This window comes from Thunnus maccoyii, chromosome 6 (genome assembly GCF_910596095.1).
Source record: "Thunnus maccoyii chromosome 6, fThuMac1.1, whole genome shotgun sequence".
NCBI classification, from domain to species: Eukaryota; Metazoa; Chordata; class Actinopteri; order Scombriformes; family Scombridae; genus Thunnus; species Thunnus maccoyii.
This window is the reverse complement of record NC_056538.1, coordinates 10,372,130-10,388,901: the sequence shown is the minus strand read 5'-3', so window position 1 is coordinate 10,388,901 and position 16,772 is coordinate 10,372,130. Positions and strand designations below refer to the sequence as shown.

Below are 16,772 nucleotides of genomic sequence, written 5' to 3'. Positions count from 1 at the left end.
TCTCACGATGCCATAGTTCTGTGCTGGAGAAAAAAAAAACAAGGAGCCATGTCCACTGGGAGAGCTACTACTTCCCCAATTGAGCCAATCAACAAATTCATTCTTGTAAGTTGTAAGCATCACTGTTGTGTCTTTTTGGAATCAGGAACAGCGAGGGCATTAGTAGCACATTTATCTTGTAAGCACAATAATACAAAGGAGTGAATAGAACAATGTGTGTGTGTCTGTGTGAGTGAGAAAGAGGTGGAGAAAAGATGTGCTTGTATCAAGTTGTGAACTGCTCTTTGGCAGCCTCAGCTTGACCCGAGTGCACCCAAGTTGAATGCAAGAGGGAGTGAGCATTGCGAAATGGTTTTGCAAGATAGCGCTACGCTTTGGCAACTTAACTGCAGCCATCAGCACTTTTAATGTGAGTTTGTGAGATGTGTATGTGAGAATCTATGCTGCGCAGGTATTGACAGTGAGGAGAAGGTGGTTAATGTGGTGAGTCACAGCTCCTTAGTGGGTCAACACTTGCAATTAGTATCAAATTTCTGTGATGCATCAGTGCTGCTTACTGCTTTACAAACACCACCTGAGCTGCAAAAACACAGGGGATTAGTTAATGTAAAAAGCTGCTAAATGCAAATTATCCAAACACACCACCATGTGTACCATCGCTCTGTGTAAAAATACAATCACACAAAATGAGAAGTGAAACCACACAAAGGTTTAAACCCAAACCCAAACACAGCTCACAGTTGTGGGCTTCCCTGCCCGTGCCCTGGACTACCCCTGCAGCAAGCCAAGTCTTCCAGGCAGCAGGGTCAGAGAGGCAAGCCTCAGCACTGCAGATTCATCACCTCAGCCTGCCTCTCCTTCCCTCTGGAAAGTCAGTTTCAACCACTGAAGAGGAGGGGGGGAGATAGAGACTAAAGGAGGGAGGGAGGGAGGGAGAAAAGACAGTGGGGCTGGTGGTGGAGGGGGGGCAGGAGGGGGGTGATTAGGCACCACGGCCTGTCTCCCATGCCGGCTGGGCAGAATGCCTTGGCTCTCCCAGTGTGGCACTGACTATAGTCAGAGATGGGAGAGAGAGGAGACGGAGATATATAGTGAGATTAAAGGCATAAAGGAAAGAAATAGAGGATATCATTTGTACAACAAATCTACAAAGCATAATCAATTCAAGCAGCACCAGTCCAAAACCAAACGTGACAAAACTTAAATTAGACAACTGTTTAAGGATAGGCTGTGTGTACAAGCAAACCTGGAAAAGCCATTAGTGTAGAACATGATCAGTGTAAAACATACAGCGTGTCTGAAAGTGTGTCACTTCAGAATATCAACACTGAAAACAAAATCTTTTGAATGAAATTAACACTTTTTGTTGCTATGCGTTGTGCCTTCACGACATAATCAAGTCTGCTTTTGTCATCAATGTCTAAAAATGTCTTAACTCTTGTGTTGTAACTTTTTTTCATATTTGCACCCTGTTTCACAGACAACGTCATGTTATGTATTATAACATGGGCACACGGGTCAGAGCATGATTCATTCAATAAGAAAAAAGAAACACACTGGTCATACTGTACAGCATATTGCATGACTGTAGAACCCTCAGGCGTGATTGCATTTCCCTGTTGCGTGTTGTCCAATATTGAGCAACCAACACGTTTTCACACTGAAATACCTTCGGGACGTTATGTCCCTCACAGCGCATCTGTTTACCGAGAATTATTACTGTAGTTAACATCACAGTAATCACCAGCCAGCAAGCTTACAAACATTAAAGGAGTAACGTTAGTCTCGTGTTAACTGTCAAGCTCTTACAGAAGAGTTGTATTACTCACCGTCCATTTTTTCAGCCTTTATGATCGTTAACGTCGGTTTCATATCGACAGCTGCCGTCATGATCATCAGATCAGTGTGACTTAATAACGCCGCGTCCCTCTTTTATTCTAACAGCTCCAAAAACACAATATAAGGGAAAATATTGTCTTCCTCTGGCGCCCCGGTCAGTTGTACTGGCAGATTTTTTTTTTTAACCTTCCCTCTCACACTGAATACCGATTCCGTTTCTTGTACTCCTAACTTATCTTTCTCTTTCCCTCTTTCCCTCTCCGGCACATATACACACACACTCCCTCTTTTCCTCGTTCTTTCTTACTCACTCACACACTCACTCACTCCTTCCTCTATGTTTCTGGCTATGGGCGTTGCATTGCAAAGAGCGGAGTGCGACGACAGCTGAAGGGGGCGGTGTTTGGGGCTGACTTGCCAGTTGATTCACAATTCAATTATAATGCCCCCCTACCCCCCCACCCCCCCGCCCCTTTACACACACACTCATGCTCACACACACGCACACACGCACACACTACTGCTACTACCACCTCCCCCGTATCTCAGTGAGAACCTACTTGTACCCCTTCACGTCATCAGACGTAGTTAGGGGTCCGCATGTTCCCGCAAATTACTCTCGTTTTACAAGGATGAGAAACACTCAGGAGATGTCAGAGCTGTGAGTTGCTGAGAAAGAACTTTAGTAAACCTTATTATAGGGTACACCATCCTAACATGACAGCAAATACTTCATCATGTTATCTTTTATGGCAAAACGTTTTAAAAAAATACTATTAAAGACTACTTTTATAGTGTTGGTCCCTCTAGGGATATTACTGAAATGTTACAGACATATTATAAGAACAAAAACAACATGGAGTACAATATGGCTTCTAAATTTGCACCAGAGAAACACTGTGAATCTCTTTAGGAACTTTATAGGAATAGTAGTCTACTGTTGAAGATTATTTCCTGAGTGTATGTAAGAAGCAAGTCCTTGGAGAGCATTTTAGATCTTAAAATAGTTACATACGGATGAATACCAGCAGTTTAGATGTAGTAATGTCCGAAGAACTGGTGACTATGAGCTAAAAGGAGAGACACGGCTGTCTGTGTCCTATATTCTGCACTTCCAGGCGTCCTCATAACTTGTAACTCACCCTCATAAACACCTCAGAGTATTTCCTGTTCACCTTGTACTGATCAATAAAAACAAACTATGTCTTTTTTTTCCTCCCTACATAGCTAATCTGGTCTAAATCTTTGCAATTACATACAACATTAACTATGAAATTTTTCTTATATAAAAATGAGACACATAAATGTTGCATGGTTTAAAAATAGGTTAGTCATACAAATATTAAAATCAATCAGACTCGGTCTTATGTCACCAAGACCATCAATGAAAATCCAGTTTGAACAAGGCAAACTGCCTGTTCTAATTCTCAGTTTGCATTGCTTTTTTTTAGACTTTTGTACCTTCTTATCTACAATAATCAGGAACAATGACCATGCCTTACTGGAAATTGAATCAAAAATTTGCTCTGCCACTGGAAAAGAACAAAGACAAGGGGAAGATTTGGCTTTTTAGCCACAGTACGGCTCCACTCTGAGCAAACCACTACCATTAGGGAACACCTCCCATGGCAACAGAAACAATAATAACAGATTATTATAGTAATTCTTGCACAAGTTCCAGTGGAACCTACTGCTTTTAACAAAAGCGAGAAAATCGGGCTCCAGCAAGAAACACTGGAGGAATAGTATGGACTCAGGTTAACGCAAATGCTTTCCTTCTTTTTTTCATTAATCAAACAAGGCAAATAGTTTACTTGAAAACACCAGACCTCTATTTCCATAACTCCACCCTCATCATAAGCAACCTTGTTAGGGTGAGTCATACGGCGCACCCTACGATGAGCGTAAATATGATACTTCTGCATGTACTGTACGCATGTACTTCTAAATGGGATGATGTGGATGGAGGCAGGGGAGCCAAGGATATTGATCATACATGGATTTTTAAACCGGTGGTACTTCACCGGTTCCATTAGCAGCCCCGGATCAGGTTTCATTGGCCTGATAGGAGCCTCGTCTGGGAAGAGTGCTGGTGGGTTCTGTGGTGAGAGGAGCTGCATCACCAGGGGCAAAGTGGAGGGGGTGATGGAAGGAGAAGAATGGACGAGGGAACAGTTCCTCTCACTTCATCCGAGTCAGTCAGTCAGTCAGTCAGTCAGTTAGTCTCTCTGACTAGACCTCTTTGTTTTCTGTTAATGAACTCCCCCGTATCTGTTCTTAAAAGGACAGCCTCAGTCCTTTTGTGCCTAAGGGCAGCCATTAGAGGTTTAATGGTGTTGCTGACTAATACCTGGGCTGGCGTCACTGTAGCTTGTTTCAGTTTGTGTTTTCTTCTGCCTGTCTTCACATCTTTACATCTGATACTCACATAAGAGAATTTAGATGGTATTTCCCAAAACACTTCTGAGAATGCACACTAAAAGTGATATGATCAAAACCGAATTATTAAACTGAAAATGTAAAAAAAAAAAAAAAGAAGTGAATGTGCAGCTTGTTGACAAAGTGATTACAATCAGCATTGTTGCTTTAAATTCCTGTTGCCAGGAAACATCTGAGCATATTTCTGTTCTCGTATCGCAGTGCAGTATGTTACTGATCTGTTTCTCAGAGCAATGACCATTTCTATTGCCAAAAGACAACCGGGTGTACAATGACCCTGAAACCAAACACATTTTTATGAAAAGGACATACTGACATGAGGAAAATGATTCCCATAAAAAATGTAATTGTTAAATAGCAAACAGTCAGTTTATCTCCAGAGAGATCTCAATATCAGCTACTTGTGTCAAAGTTTTGCACAATACAAACCCAGAAAACAACTATTGTTGAAACAAACTGTGTCATTTCCCTTTTAGATAAAGAGATTGTTAATTGTCTTACTGTCTCATAAAACAACCAGCTAGTGTATGTACCAGTACGTTTGAGGACAGATGTCCCAGATCAAACAAGTTTTGGTTTCAGTGTCTCTTTTCTTCACCTGGCAAATGCTGTTGCCATGGTTTTGACAGTTAGCTGGCTTCACTCATTTGCGTTGCAGTATAGCACCCCTAGCTGAAGCAGCTATCTCTCTCCTTGCTGCTCTCTCCTGCTGTCTGTCTCACCCTGGCACATCTGTGTTGTCTGCCTGTCTATAATCCTTAGATGTAACCGTTGCACCTGCTACTTTTCACAGAGTTAACTGAAAGGTTATTCGATTTAGAGCAATCCATACACCTGTCAAGTGATATTTTGTCTTTGATGTTGGAAGAATTTGAATTGCTTTAAGTATTCTGCTTTCAACGCTATTCATTTTTTTCCCCCACATTTACAAATATAAAATATGAAGTGAAGATTTAGCCAGAATTACTTCGAAGAGTTAAACTTCTCAGACAATGGATACATTGTGTGAATAGACAGCATTTAGCATGCAATCAATCAGTCACTGATTTACAGACACTCAAGCACAAGCACAGATGGGTGATGGACACACACACACACACACACACACATAGAGAGGGAGAGAGAGAGAGAGCAGACAGTGAAACAGTAAAACAGTGGGGTCCTTGTGGCCTCGGTCTAGTGGCTCAGTCTCAGCTCTATCTGTGGTGGATGCTGTCTGAAGGTGCCACAGGCTGGATGCACTCCTGCTGAGATCAGAGGGTTGGCTGGGACAGGAGCGGTGTATCCCTGTGTGTGTGTGTGTGTGTGTGTGTGTGTGTGCTTGCTTATGTATGGTGTACTGTGCTTGTGTATGTCTTTCCCTTGTGCCTCGCATTCCAAAGTCTGTTCAGACAGAGTGTATGTGTGTATATGTGCGTGTGTGTGTGTGTGTGTGTGTGTGTGTGTGTCAGCGTGTGCACTACTAAATTGTGTGCATGTAAGTGCACTGGGAAAGTAGCAGGGCCTCCCTGAACAAAGGCTCAGCTCTTTTCTGAACAATTAGCTTCGCTAAAAAGGACATCTCTTCCTCCATTAGCGGCACCACGTGCCCCCCATCACTCCATTGTGCAGATAATTCAATTATCCCCACCCCCCTCTGAGTCTCTTTGCCTCCCAGACCTCCCTCTCTTCGTCTTGCCCTCCCTCTATCCCTCCCTCCCTTTTACCAACACGCTCTCCGATAAAGCTCCACTAGTCTCCACAGCTGAAGGGAAAATACATCAGTCTGTGGTTTTAATTTGTTTCTCATTTAATAAATTGTGTATTACAGTAAGGAGCAACACTCAAAATAATGGTATACAGAAATGAAAATAATCCTGCTGTTGTACAGTTGCTGGTTGTTGTTTTTTTTTGGGGGGGGGGGGTTTGTTAATTGTTATATAAATGCTCTTTATATTGTGAGTTATTATGGGAAATAATTGACCTTTCACTGAAGGACTGGATTCAACTGTGAACACACATAACAAGACAAAGTAAGAGGTCTTACCGTCACTGTTGTACACTCATTGTAGTTAACAGTCTGTGAATATTGCAGAGCTCACAATATAAACATTAAAACAATGGGAGGTCTCTCTTAGGACTCATTAAAGCGCCACCTTTCCTGATGAGCTGGCATCTGTTGCATCATCACCCGTCAGTGATTGCATGTGTTTCAGTACTGCATGTTCTCCAACTGAAGTGGTTTGTAATTAGTCACTGCGCTATCAAGAGGAACTTACCACACTAACGCTTCCTAGAATAAAACTCTAGAATTCTGGGAAAGTTCAATCTGAGTATTTGGCTGATGCTCTAAAGCAGAGCATCTTTAAAATAATGGTAGAATAATGACTCTAAAATAAGAGGACCTTCAATAGACGTCAGTTAGGGCAAAATTCTGAGACATTTCATCGAGGTCAAGAGACTCAATCTTAAAAAGTACTTTAAATGATTCTTCAAAGAAAGAAGAATATTCACCAGAAATTAGTCTTTGAGATGATCCTTTTAGTTCTGTCAGTTCTTTTGGTACTTTGAGATACAAATTACACACTGACTCTGTTGTAAACATGCCATTTTAATGTGCAATACATCCACTTCTCAGAAGTCTAATGTTGAAACTCAGTCAGATAGTTAAGACTTCTAAAAATACTATAAAATTGACACACATACAGAGAAGCAGCAACTGACTACCTCTTTCCTCTGTTTATTGACTAACACCTCTTTCCTCAGAACTATCATTATACCATGCGGTTCAAATCTAGGACCACGGCAGTGGTATAGACCATTCCTCCACAGTTGTCTGTCGCTTTTCCGTGTTTCCACTCTTGTTTTGTTTTATTGTTGGAGGGGGAAGTGTGTGCCGGCCTGATTAGCATCACTGTTTCCTCCTTTCCCATAACCCCCCAGACCCCCGCAGGCTGCCTGTTTACTTTAAGAAATAAAAAATGGGCCTGCACCCGTGAGGACGTGCCCCTCATCAGAGGCGAAGCCCCCCGTCCCCCCTCCCCCCCCCCAAGGCTCCACATCTCAGATCCTCCTCCCCTCGTCTCTTCTCCTCCTACCAACGCCAGTCCCAGTCCTGTGACTTATCCCTCTCCTTATCCGTCTTTTCTCCTCATACTCTATTCCACCCACTCTCTCTTTTCTTTCCACCCTGTTCCCCTCCTCTTCCAACTGTCCAGCTGTCAAATCACATCAAATAAAACACAGGCCAATGGTCCCTGAGTGCCAGATCACAGCTGTGTCTGCGTGTACTAAATGGGAGTGCATGTTTTAATGTACAGTGAACTCACGAGTGCCTGGGAGTTGATGTGTGTGTGTATGTGTGTGTGTGTGTGTGTGTGTGTGTGTCTGCTTTACTGAATGGGAGGATGCTGTAATACAATACACACCAGAGTGCAGGGTGCGAATTTAATGAATGAATATGCGGAGTTTGCATCACTGCAGGATGTTTGCTGGAGGTTGGAGTGCATGTGTGTGATATCTGTGTCTGGATTTAGATAAAATTGGACACAGAAATACGCACTCACTTTTTTTTTTTTTTTTTTTTTTTTTTTTCACACACACACTCGCACATTGTGAGTTTCTACAATGGGAGTTTACAACAGGCTCTGTGGTACGAGTGTTGGATAGTGAAGAGTAGAGCTGGGTTAGTGTAAACATCACTGTGGCATGGCTGTTGTCAGGAAGCAGTGTGTGTGACATTGGGCTCTGGGCCAAACATGCAATGGTCCTTTAACATCCAACATCCCCGCCTCACATCTGCTCTGTACTTTTTCTTTCTCACACAAGCACATTTCATTTTAACAACACCCAATCCATTGTCAAAGAATAAAGTGACTTCAACTGCAAAATCATAACCTACCTCACTTTATCATCCAATCATCATCCCATACATCCAAGAAAGAATTGGTTTGTGAGGAAGTTGGGGGATCTTGGCAACTAAGAACTTACCTGCTTTAAAAAAAACATCAGATTTCATTTTCATGTCAACTATTGTGGCCGTAAAATATTTTGAAATGGTTAATTTATCTTTTTAGAATATCAGTTTCAGTCTTCTTTCACTGAAGAGTTAAAGGAAGGGAGGAGTTTGCATTTACACATATTTATCTTTTCATGAATGTACTGTTGCTGATGACAATTTAAGCTCTACACACATGAATCAAACGAAAAGAGGTGCCTTACAAGCCCTGCCTGCCACATGACCCCACAGGTGAAGCCATTATTTCCAATTCAATCTGAACAAATCTTCAGCTGATTTGATTGAAGGGATCTAAAATGCTTCCTAGTTGATTAAATAAAACTCCTGTGTACTGTTAATGAGCAAAAACATAATCAAAATTAAAAACTGGCACAAATTTATTGGTAAAAAAGAATGGTATTCACACATGAAGTGTCAAATCACTAAAACAGCAGGAGAAAGCCAAAATCATGTGTACCTTCAAGTGAATATGAATGATTTGACATTTGCAAGCCTAAAATATTCAAGAGGAGGGTATGCTTTCAGTTTGAGAGAAATGAGTCAAAGCAACGGCTACAGGGTGTGGAGACTGTGTCAGAGGTTATTTAGCTGCTTTGAGGTTAGCACAGACTCATAACGCCGTATGCTGGTGGCACAAAAACCTCAGTAGCACTTTATGACACCGAAGACAAGAGCTAAATGACTCTAACAACATCTCCAGGTGGCTTCAATGCTCTTAGACCTGTGGTTTGCATAGTGTAGGATTTAGGAGGAGAATGAGAAAAAAAAAAGGTCAGAGCACGGTCATTTTTTTCCACTCAGCAATGTTTATGTCAACGGTTTAGCGCTGGGAGCAATGAAGTGAGGGCTCCAAAGGAGTGTGTCTCTGGCAACAAACATCAGCAAATCCCATCAAATCCTGACTCCCTCTCATACATGCACACACATGCACACACACACAGACACACACACATATGCACACTCAGGCCCCCTCCACCTCTCTAGAGACCAAACCAGAGGCTTGGGAAAAAGATGGCCGCCCTTTGGCCCCCTGTCTTGCCCCCTGCATCCAGCTCAGGGAGGTGACGGAAGAAAGCTTGTGCCCCCCAGCACCCCTACCCTACTCCCGTGGCATGCGTCCCAGTTCGCCAGCATCAATCACTTTTGAGGACGAGAAGAGGCCAGAGTCAAACACAGGCAAATGCACTGGAAGGAATGTTCCAGTTTAAAATAAAACTCATTCGAAAAAAAAAAAAAACCAAACAAACAAAAACAAAAAAACAAAAAAGAAAAAGAGATGATTGGAAGCAGAAAAATGCAGGGCATTTGGTTGTCCCCACAAGAAGAGTGGATATACAGAGGAAAAAAAGGAGAGAGATGGTGTGGGGGGTGGGGTATCTGGTAAAGGCATTGCCCTCTGGGTCAGCATCACCAACATCCCTCGTGCAGCAGACGCAGAACAACAGGCCAAGTCGAGACTGTGCGTGCATGTGTGTGTGTGTCTGTTCAGAAAAACTAAATGAGGGAATTTAAATGTGTGTGTCAAGATTGCAGGCATGAATGTCGGAGTGTGACTGATTGTCGATTTAGCATTACAGTCAACACAAAGTCTTTTGTTAAGTTGTTTATTCGCAGTGAACTATTGTCTGTTTTTGATGCATTATATATTGAAGCATATACAGTATAACTAAAAAAAAGAAGGTAAATTGTTTTTAGTGATTTATACGTATGAATTTTTCAGTTTGGGTACATACATGAAACTGTTTTGATCAAATATCATCACGTTTAGTGGTAAAAACTGATCATGACTGAACATATGTTTGCCTCTTCTTACAGTATCTTGTTCCATGTTTGAGGTCAGACTGTCTGTGTCCATGTCCTACCTGTAGGGCACATGTCATGTCCATTGGGTACCTCCTGCAGCGGTATATCCTGGGGGTAAAGGGGCTGTGATGGGTAATACTGTTGCTGAGGGTGAACCACACCTGGGAGCTGGGTCTGAGGGCCCACTGCAACCCCTCCACTCTGCCTCTGGGAACAAACAACACGTAGCAACATTACACATTTTTCATTTAGCCAAAGCATTAAAGCAAGCTTTTATCTGTTAACCATTGGAAACACTTATTTTTCACTCATTTTCACTACATCCTGAGGGGACGAAGCTGAAGCTGAAAAACAACTGATCAAACTTTCCAGTAGCGTTGGCCAACAGTACAACCTTGGATTTTGAAAACTATTTTTTTCATTGTTTTCCTGCACAGATAACCCTCGCGGCTAAATTTGACTCATTCAGTTTATCTTTGCTGTGTTGTTTTATCCTGCTTATCACAGCAAAGTTCACGTAAGAGGTTGCACCACGGGGGAAGTCTAAAGTCAGCACTTGACAGGGGAGCCAGGAGAGATATGAAATTCTATGTGGATACAAGAGATAGTAGGGGGGGAAGATAGCCACTTGGCCATTTTTAGCATATCAAAACCTTCATTTGACAACAAACAAAACCCTCAATAGATATTGTTGGACGTTACTGTTTGACAGTGATGTGAACAGGGGATTGGCGTTTTTCTCACAAGAGTGTAGACAAATGATCAAACAGGATTTTTGCTGTTTTTCATTTAAAATTTGAGAATCAAAATAAAAATGTTTCTTCAGCTCATGCTGAAATAACGTATTCTCCACAGTTGTGTACACAGCATGTAATCTGCTTTCAGACTTTATGTACATTTCATTTTGTTTCTGAGCCAGTCATTCAAAGGCGAGAATTGATCATTTTTATTTGTAATATGCTAAAAGAGACTCAGAGCAATACCACAGTTAGTCTTGGCAATGTAGCCTCCACTAGGGATGTTAGAGTATCATATGTCATATGTGTAACTGACAGACTGCCGATCTGATAAGCATTCCCTGTTTAAGCACAGCAGCATTTATCAGTAGCTGGCCAGCTTTATGGATGGCTAACCTGACCAGAGGATCAGGGAGGCAGTTTACGAGGCTCTTTAGGGGTTTGCGTGGGACGCTACCATCTCCTATCAGGTCAGTCAGTAAGGAGGGAAAAGTTACATAGGCATGGAGGGAGCCACATGGATAATTTATGGATTAGACAGATAGACTGATGTTGATAGCAGTGGAGATAACAGCAACACCATGTTCTTTGATCAGTTCCTCTTAAGTGTAGGGTAACTTTGAATGCAGCATACAGTCTACAATTTGAAAATTGAACAGGGACGGCTAACAACAACCTTCAATGCCTTTTCAATTTGAAATAAATAATAGTATAAATACAGTACTGTACTATTTTTGTATGTATCTCCACAATTGGCCAGCTTAATATCTGCAATATAAAACATTTAGAGGAGTTTCCTCTTCCTCATCTTGTCGAAACAGTGTTATTTATTTTATTTGATTTTATTAGCTTGTTTTTTGTTGTTTTGTTGTTGTTTTTTCCATACTGTACTGTACAGTGAAAAAAGCAAAACAGACACATGGCATTACACATGACTACAACTATAAGAACTAACATGAAAACAATTATTTGGATGTGAGGGTATTACAGGCAAAACATTTGTGACAGGACAAGTTAATTGTCACTTTTGAACAATAAAAAAACAATGGTACATCATGTAGAAAGCACTGAGACCATAATTTACTACAGTAATAAACCAACATTTAAATAGAAAAAGACCAGAGGACATACATTTTCACTCCTGCGAGGTCTGACTGAAACGGCACATATGCACTTTTTCTGTGTTTTGCAATATGGGAACATCAAAATTTCAGCACGCACTAAAAAAAAACCCCAAATTATAATTGATAGCTAAATTGACATCAAAGACTCATTGTTCTCGTATAGTGAATCAAGAACATACATGTACACAGTCATTCATTCATTTTTTTATTCATTCGCCATTTGTGTTTAGTTTATCTGCCCCCTGCTGGCTCTAAGAAGGAACTGCTGTGTCTACAGTTAACGGACAGGTGTAATTAAACGCACCTGTGCGTTAAAAGGAAAAGCACAGGTGTAAATTATAATGTCTGCCGTTCCAGGGCTGTGATGTTGTGCATGTTGACTAACTGGAATCATTTGCAACTGATTGCCTTCGAAATGAGGTGTCTTCTGGAATTTTCTATTTAATTAAAGTTACAGTGCTGCTTGGGAGCCCTTATTTTAATCCACTGTTCGTTGCATAAAGTCCTTGTTAAGCATATAAGACACTGAGAATCACTTAAGAGTAAACATAGAAAAGAAAAAAAAAAACTTCAGAACTTCTGCTTTCTCTGATAATTCATGTAAATTCAAGAGAATAGAGCTACTGAGGTGGCCTTGGTTCACCTTTTGACCAAGTCTGCCCTGGTACACAGTAGTCTCAATTTCAAAGGCAAGCCCCGCCACCTGAGCCAATTAGGATCCAGGGAGCTATATCCTTCTGTGTTTTCTATCAGGCCAGGGTGGGGTTGCCATTTGCATATAACCTCAGTCTCTTATCCTAATGTGCCGGCGCTCTGCATACAAATGGAGGCATTTATTTTGCCGCTCCTTGGCCTTCACCCTTCAAATGCTCACCTGACAGGAATCCCAATGTTCCCAGCTACCACTGTCTCTGACTCTGTATTCAGCTCTCTCATTTGGGAAGCGTTAAGAGCCTTGGTGTTCTTGCAAACAGACTGTTGCAAAGCACTGAGCGGGTGGCTTAGCTGAGAAAAGTGTTATTCGTTGGAAATGGTCTGACTCCAATTTGATTGGTTAGTGGCAAGGTTGGAGGCCTACAGGTCTCAATATTTACAATATTACTTTGCTAAAGAGAAGTGTCTTGGCGCAGGGTGGTTGTGCAACACAGAAGAGTTCATGAGGGTGATTTCACAGCCTTGTAGAAAATTGTCTTGTTCAACAGTTCTGTTTCCTAACTTTTGATGAAATCATGAGGAACATCATGTACAGGGACGCTATTAGTGCAACACTGGTGGACCATACTCAACAGGAAAGATGTTCAGATAGAGTGTGTTCCTGTGAGGTGATGGAATCCAGAGTTGCTAACACACATAGGAGCACACCACTCATATGCTCCTGCACACATTCCCACACTGCCATGTGGCTGAGCAGCTAACACACATACACACACAAACACTCATTCCCTCACACCAGCCGGCTGTGTGGTAGGTAGCTGAGGCAGCCTTAGCATGGAGGTAATTTACGAGGGAGGTCTTACCATTGCGCCCAGACGGTCACAGGGGTGAAGGGCCGGGTAGGAAGAAACTGGATCCATGTAGTAACTCATCACGGACGCTGTGGACAGGAGAAGCAGGGCCTGCTGAAGGGATCAACACGCAAACAGACGAGGCAGGGTGGAACGACCTATCTATCACACGCTGTTTACACTTTGTGTGTGCAAGTATGTGGTATATACTGTGTGCGTGTGTGTGTGTGTGTGTGTGTGTGTGTATGTGTGTGTGTGTGTGTGTGTGTGTGGGGGGGTGGGGGGGGGGGGGGGGGGGGGGGGGGGGGAGTATTTGTGTGTGTATATGTAGGTGTGTGGGAGAGGAGAGAGACAAGGAGGGAGAGGGAAGGGGGTCAAAGAGAAAGAGAGGGGAGAGAAAGAAATTTGAGCTGGGTTTCAATAACCTGCAACATCAGCTGCGCAGTTCAAAAGGGTGAAAACAGTGGTTTGAGGCTTTTTGAGAAGACAGTATCATCTCATACAATCATTGTCTGATTTAAGTTTTAGGGCTGGCAGGAGTTTATCATATTTAGAGGTGTTTCTGTTGAGGTACCGGATCTTTTTTTTTTTCTTCTTTGAAAAAAAAAAGGATTTCAATTGAAGCAAATCCAACAATCCAGAGGCTTGTCAACTTAATGTTTCCATCACTTCTGTCTCACCGTCTCTCCCTCCCTTCTCCTTATGAGACTGCCTCCTCCCCTCATCTGCCTCACATCTTCTTCTCCTTCCTCTTCCTCTCCTTCCTCCCCTCCTACACACTTTGCTTATCACTTAACATTGTTTACTTGGAGCAGCATCAACAAAAGAGACTGGAAACTGAGCTGGAGGATCACATTAGAGGAGGAATGGTGTACATGGGCAGTGGCACGTTGCATACAGGTCCCATCCTCCTCACATTCATATGTTAAGCAATTTGGCATATCTGGTTTGTGGCAGCTGTTGACAGACTGAGGGGAAGATGCGCCAGCACTCAATGCTTGCAGATGTTCACCAGCTCAAAAAGATTCAGATGCTCTTGTTTCAGAAAAAAAACTACCCATACACAAAGTGAATAATGTGCAAATCAGTTATGTCATTCAAATGCATGCACTACCTTTAAGCTTTCACTTAAATGTCATTGATTTGCTGGAGAAAAGAAATCAATGGGAAATAAAAGAGTAAAGCAACTAATTATGCATTTTTTGTGATATAAATAGGTCCTACTTACATATTGTGTATTTTAATATTATATTTAATCATAGTTGGTTTCGGGTCTATAGGCTAAAGGAAATTTAAAAAAAACAACTATTGGAGTAAAATTAATTTTTAAAAGAGATGAAAATGTTCAGCCAATTGTAATTTGTCATTTTGAACGCTGCTGTAAACTCGCTAAAATAAGCAGAGATGAAACAGGTCGAAAGCAATGAAAAAGCGCGCTGCACGCTTTATGAGAATTCCTGACGGGAAAAACAGAAACTTTGAAGCCAACACTTTCCGCCTGATGAATGAAACGATCTGACCGACAGCCGATAATATGACACGTTCTTTCATTGTATCAATTCATGTATAGTAAAAAATCGATACAAAGAAAAAAAAAAAAACTTTGCACTTACCGATTGTGAAGTTTCCTGTGAGCTGGAGGCGCCGGGCAGCTGAGTGTGACAGCTGAGCGGTGGACTGCAGAGATGCTGTACCTGCTCGCAGCGAGTCCCACAGAGGAAGGAATATTATGCACACTTTTAGTCCCTCCCTCAATCATACGGTGATCCTCTCCAAATCCCTTTTTTCCTCCTGTATGTAGTCTTTGGACTTCACATGCAGTTGTGGTTCACATGCAACCACGTTACAGGTGTAAAGTTGTAGAGAAGCTGCGATGGTCAATAATGGGTTTGGAGACACCTCAGGAAATGTACAGCACTTTTTCAAACTACAATATTCACTTTCTTGGAATTTTCCAAAGTATTGTGGGAGAAGTGTATTTATTCAGTGTCCATCTAAAATGAACTAAAAAGTGTCTGTGGAGCCTCACAATGAAACTGATTTTTCTTTACAGACTCTTTGTTCCTTCAATAACCCACATATATATATTGTTTCCACGTTAGGGTTTTGTAAAAATGACATATTTTAATTTCAGATACATTTGAATTCAGTTTGTTTTATTTGTTTATTTGTTTGTTTGTTTTAGCCCATATCTTACTGGGAAAAATAGCAGGAAAGAGGCAGGAAAACATCACATGGAGACGGGGGTGATGATAATGACAATGGCTGATCTTCCTGTGATGTTGTCATCTGAAAGAAAGAAAAAAACATCTGTGTGTATGTGTGTGTGTGTGTGTGCGTACGTGTGTGTGTGTGTCACATTAAGTACATGTGAAAACACCAGATGGGTGGGATTTACCATTTTTGGACATTTGTATCAAACTAATATTTTTAATTTGCTTTAGTAAATATCTCTTAACATACACTTGTATTGTCCTGCATGGTGAACCTCTGAAATCTGGCATCAAACTAGGCTAAAATGAATCACTTGAAGAACTGTCGCTGTCAAATCAATTTGTCTCAGGTCTTGCCAGAATGCCCCTGAGAAGTTTCTTCTTCTTCTTGAATATTTATTTACTGTACATCACTGACTATCATATCATCCCCCGCATCCTACCTCCTAAACCCAACCAACAGCCAGTGCATGTGCGACACTGATTAAAGCTATGACAGAAACGTTGACCACTCTTCTGCGAAATGAGAAGTTCCCCCCAGTACAACACAAGATCTACAAGCACCTGCTCTGATAGGGGCAGGTGATAACCAGGTAAGAGTGAGAAGGTTTATCTGTCTATTTGCCTATTTATCGCTTTATTTGTTTATTTATTTACACGCTGCAAGCGCACAGGCTTTACACTGCATTGATACCTAACAGCATAGAGCGCCGTCTCTCTACCACACGCTCACTCTCTCTCTATATCAGCTTAACACTCAACACTTGTGAGTCATCTTAAACACCTTGTGGCACCATGATAATTCCGTGACCTCAGTGCAGCATTTGTTTGAATTAGAAAGTGCACGGTTCAAACCTCCTGACAGCCACTGCTCTTAACAGTAAATCTTGAAGTCTGGGGGTAAGGAGATGTGTGTCTGTGTGTGTGTGTGAGTGAGTGAGGAGCTGAGGGTGGGGAAGGTGGTGGGGAGGGGGCGTGTGGGGGGGGTCAAGTCCAAGGTGAGAGGCGTGAAGAAGTACCATAAGGGGCTCAGTGGCAGGCAGCCTGCATTTTCTCAAGACCTCGTCTGAATCCCTCTTCGTTCCGTGGGCCTCAGCGCCCTGGGCCCCCAGGGG

The 16,772-nt window shown here is 42.0% G+C and overlaps 1 protein-coding gene across 5 annotated transcripts in view; it reads right to left on the bottom strand.

Annotated features, from left to right (window-relative positions):
• ets1 (v-ets avian erythroblastosis virus E26 oncogene homolog 1) overlaps positions 1-15,689 on the bottom strand; it is a 37,773-nt gene extending 22,084 nt beyond the window's left edge. For 2 of the 5 annotated variants that reach the window (XM_042414005.1, XM_042414006.1), the window contains exons 1-4: positions 15,642-15,689; positions 15,058-15,138; positions 13,457-13,533; positions 10,138-10,285 (exon numbers count right to left, since the gene is read on the bottom strand). In XM_042414005.1, the coding sequence (XP_042269939.1) occupies positions 10,138-10,285; positions 13,457-13,533; positions 15,058-15,138; positions 15,642-15,675 (340 nt within the window). In that variant the 5' untranslated portion in view covers positions 15,676-15,689. Of the gene's footprint in view, positions 1-738; positions 915-1,829; positions 2,224-10,137; positions 10,286-13,456; positions 13,654-15,057; positions 15,139-15,641 lie in introns of those variants that run through there. The other 3 variants (XM_042414007.1, XM_042414008.1, XM_042414009.1) reach the window with 3 other exon arrangements.
• Positions 15,690-16,772: the final 1,083 nt, after the last annotated feature.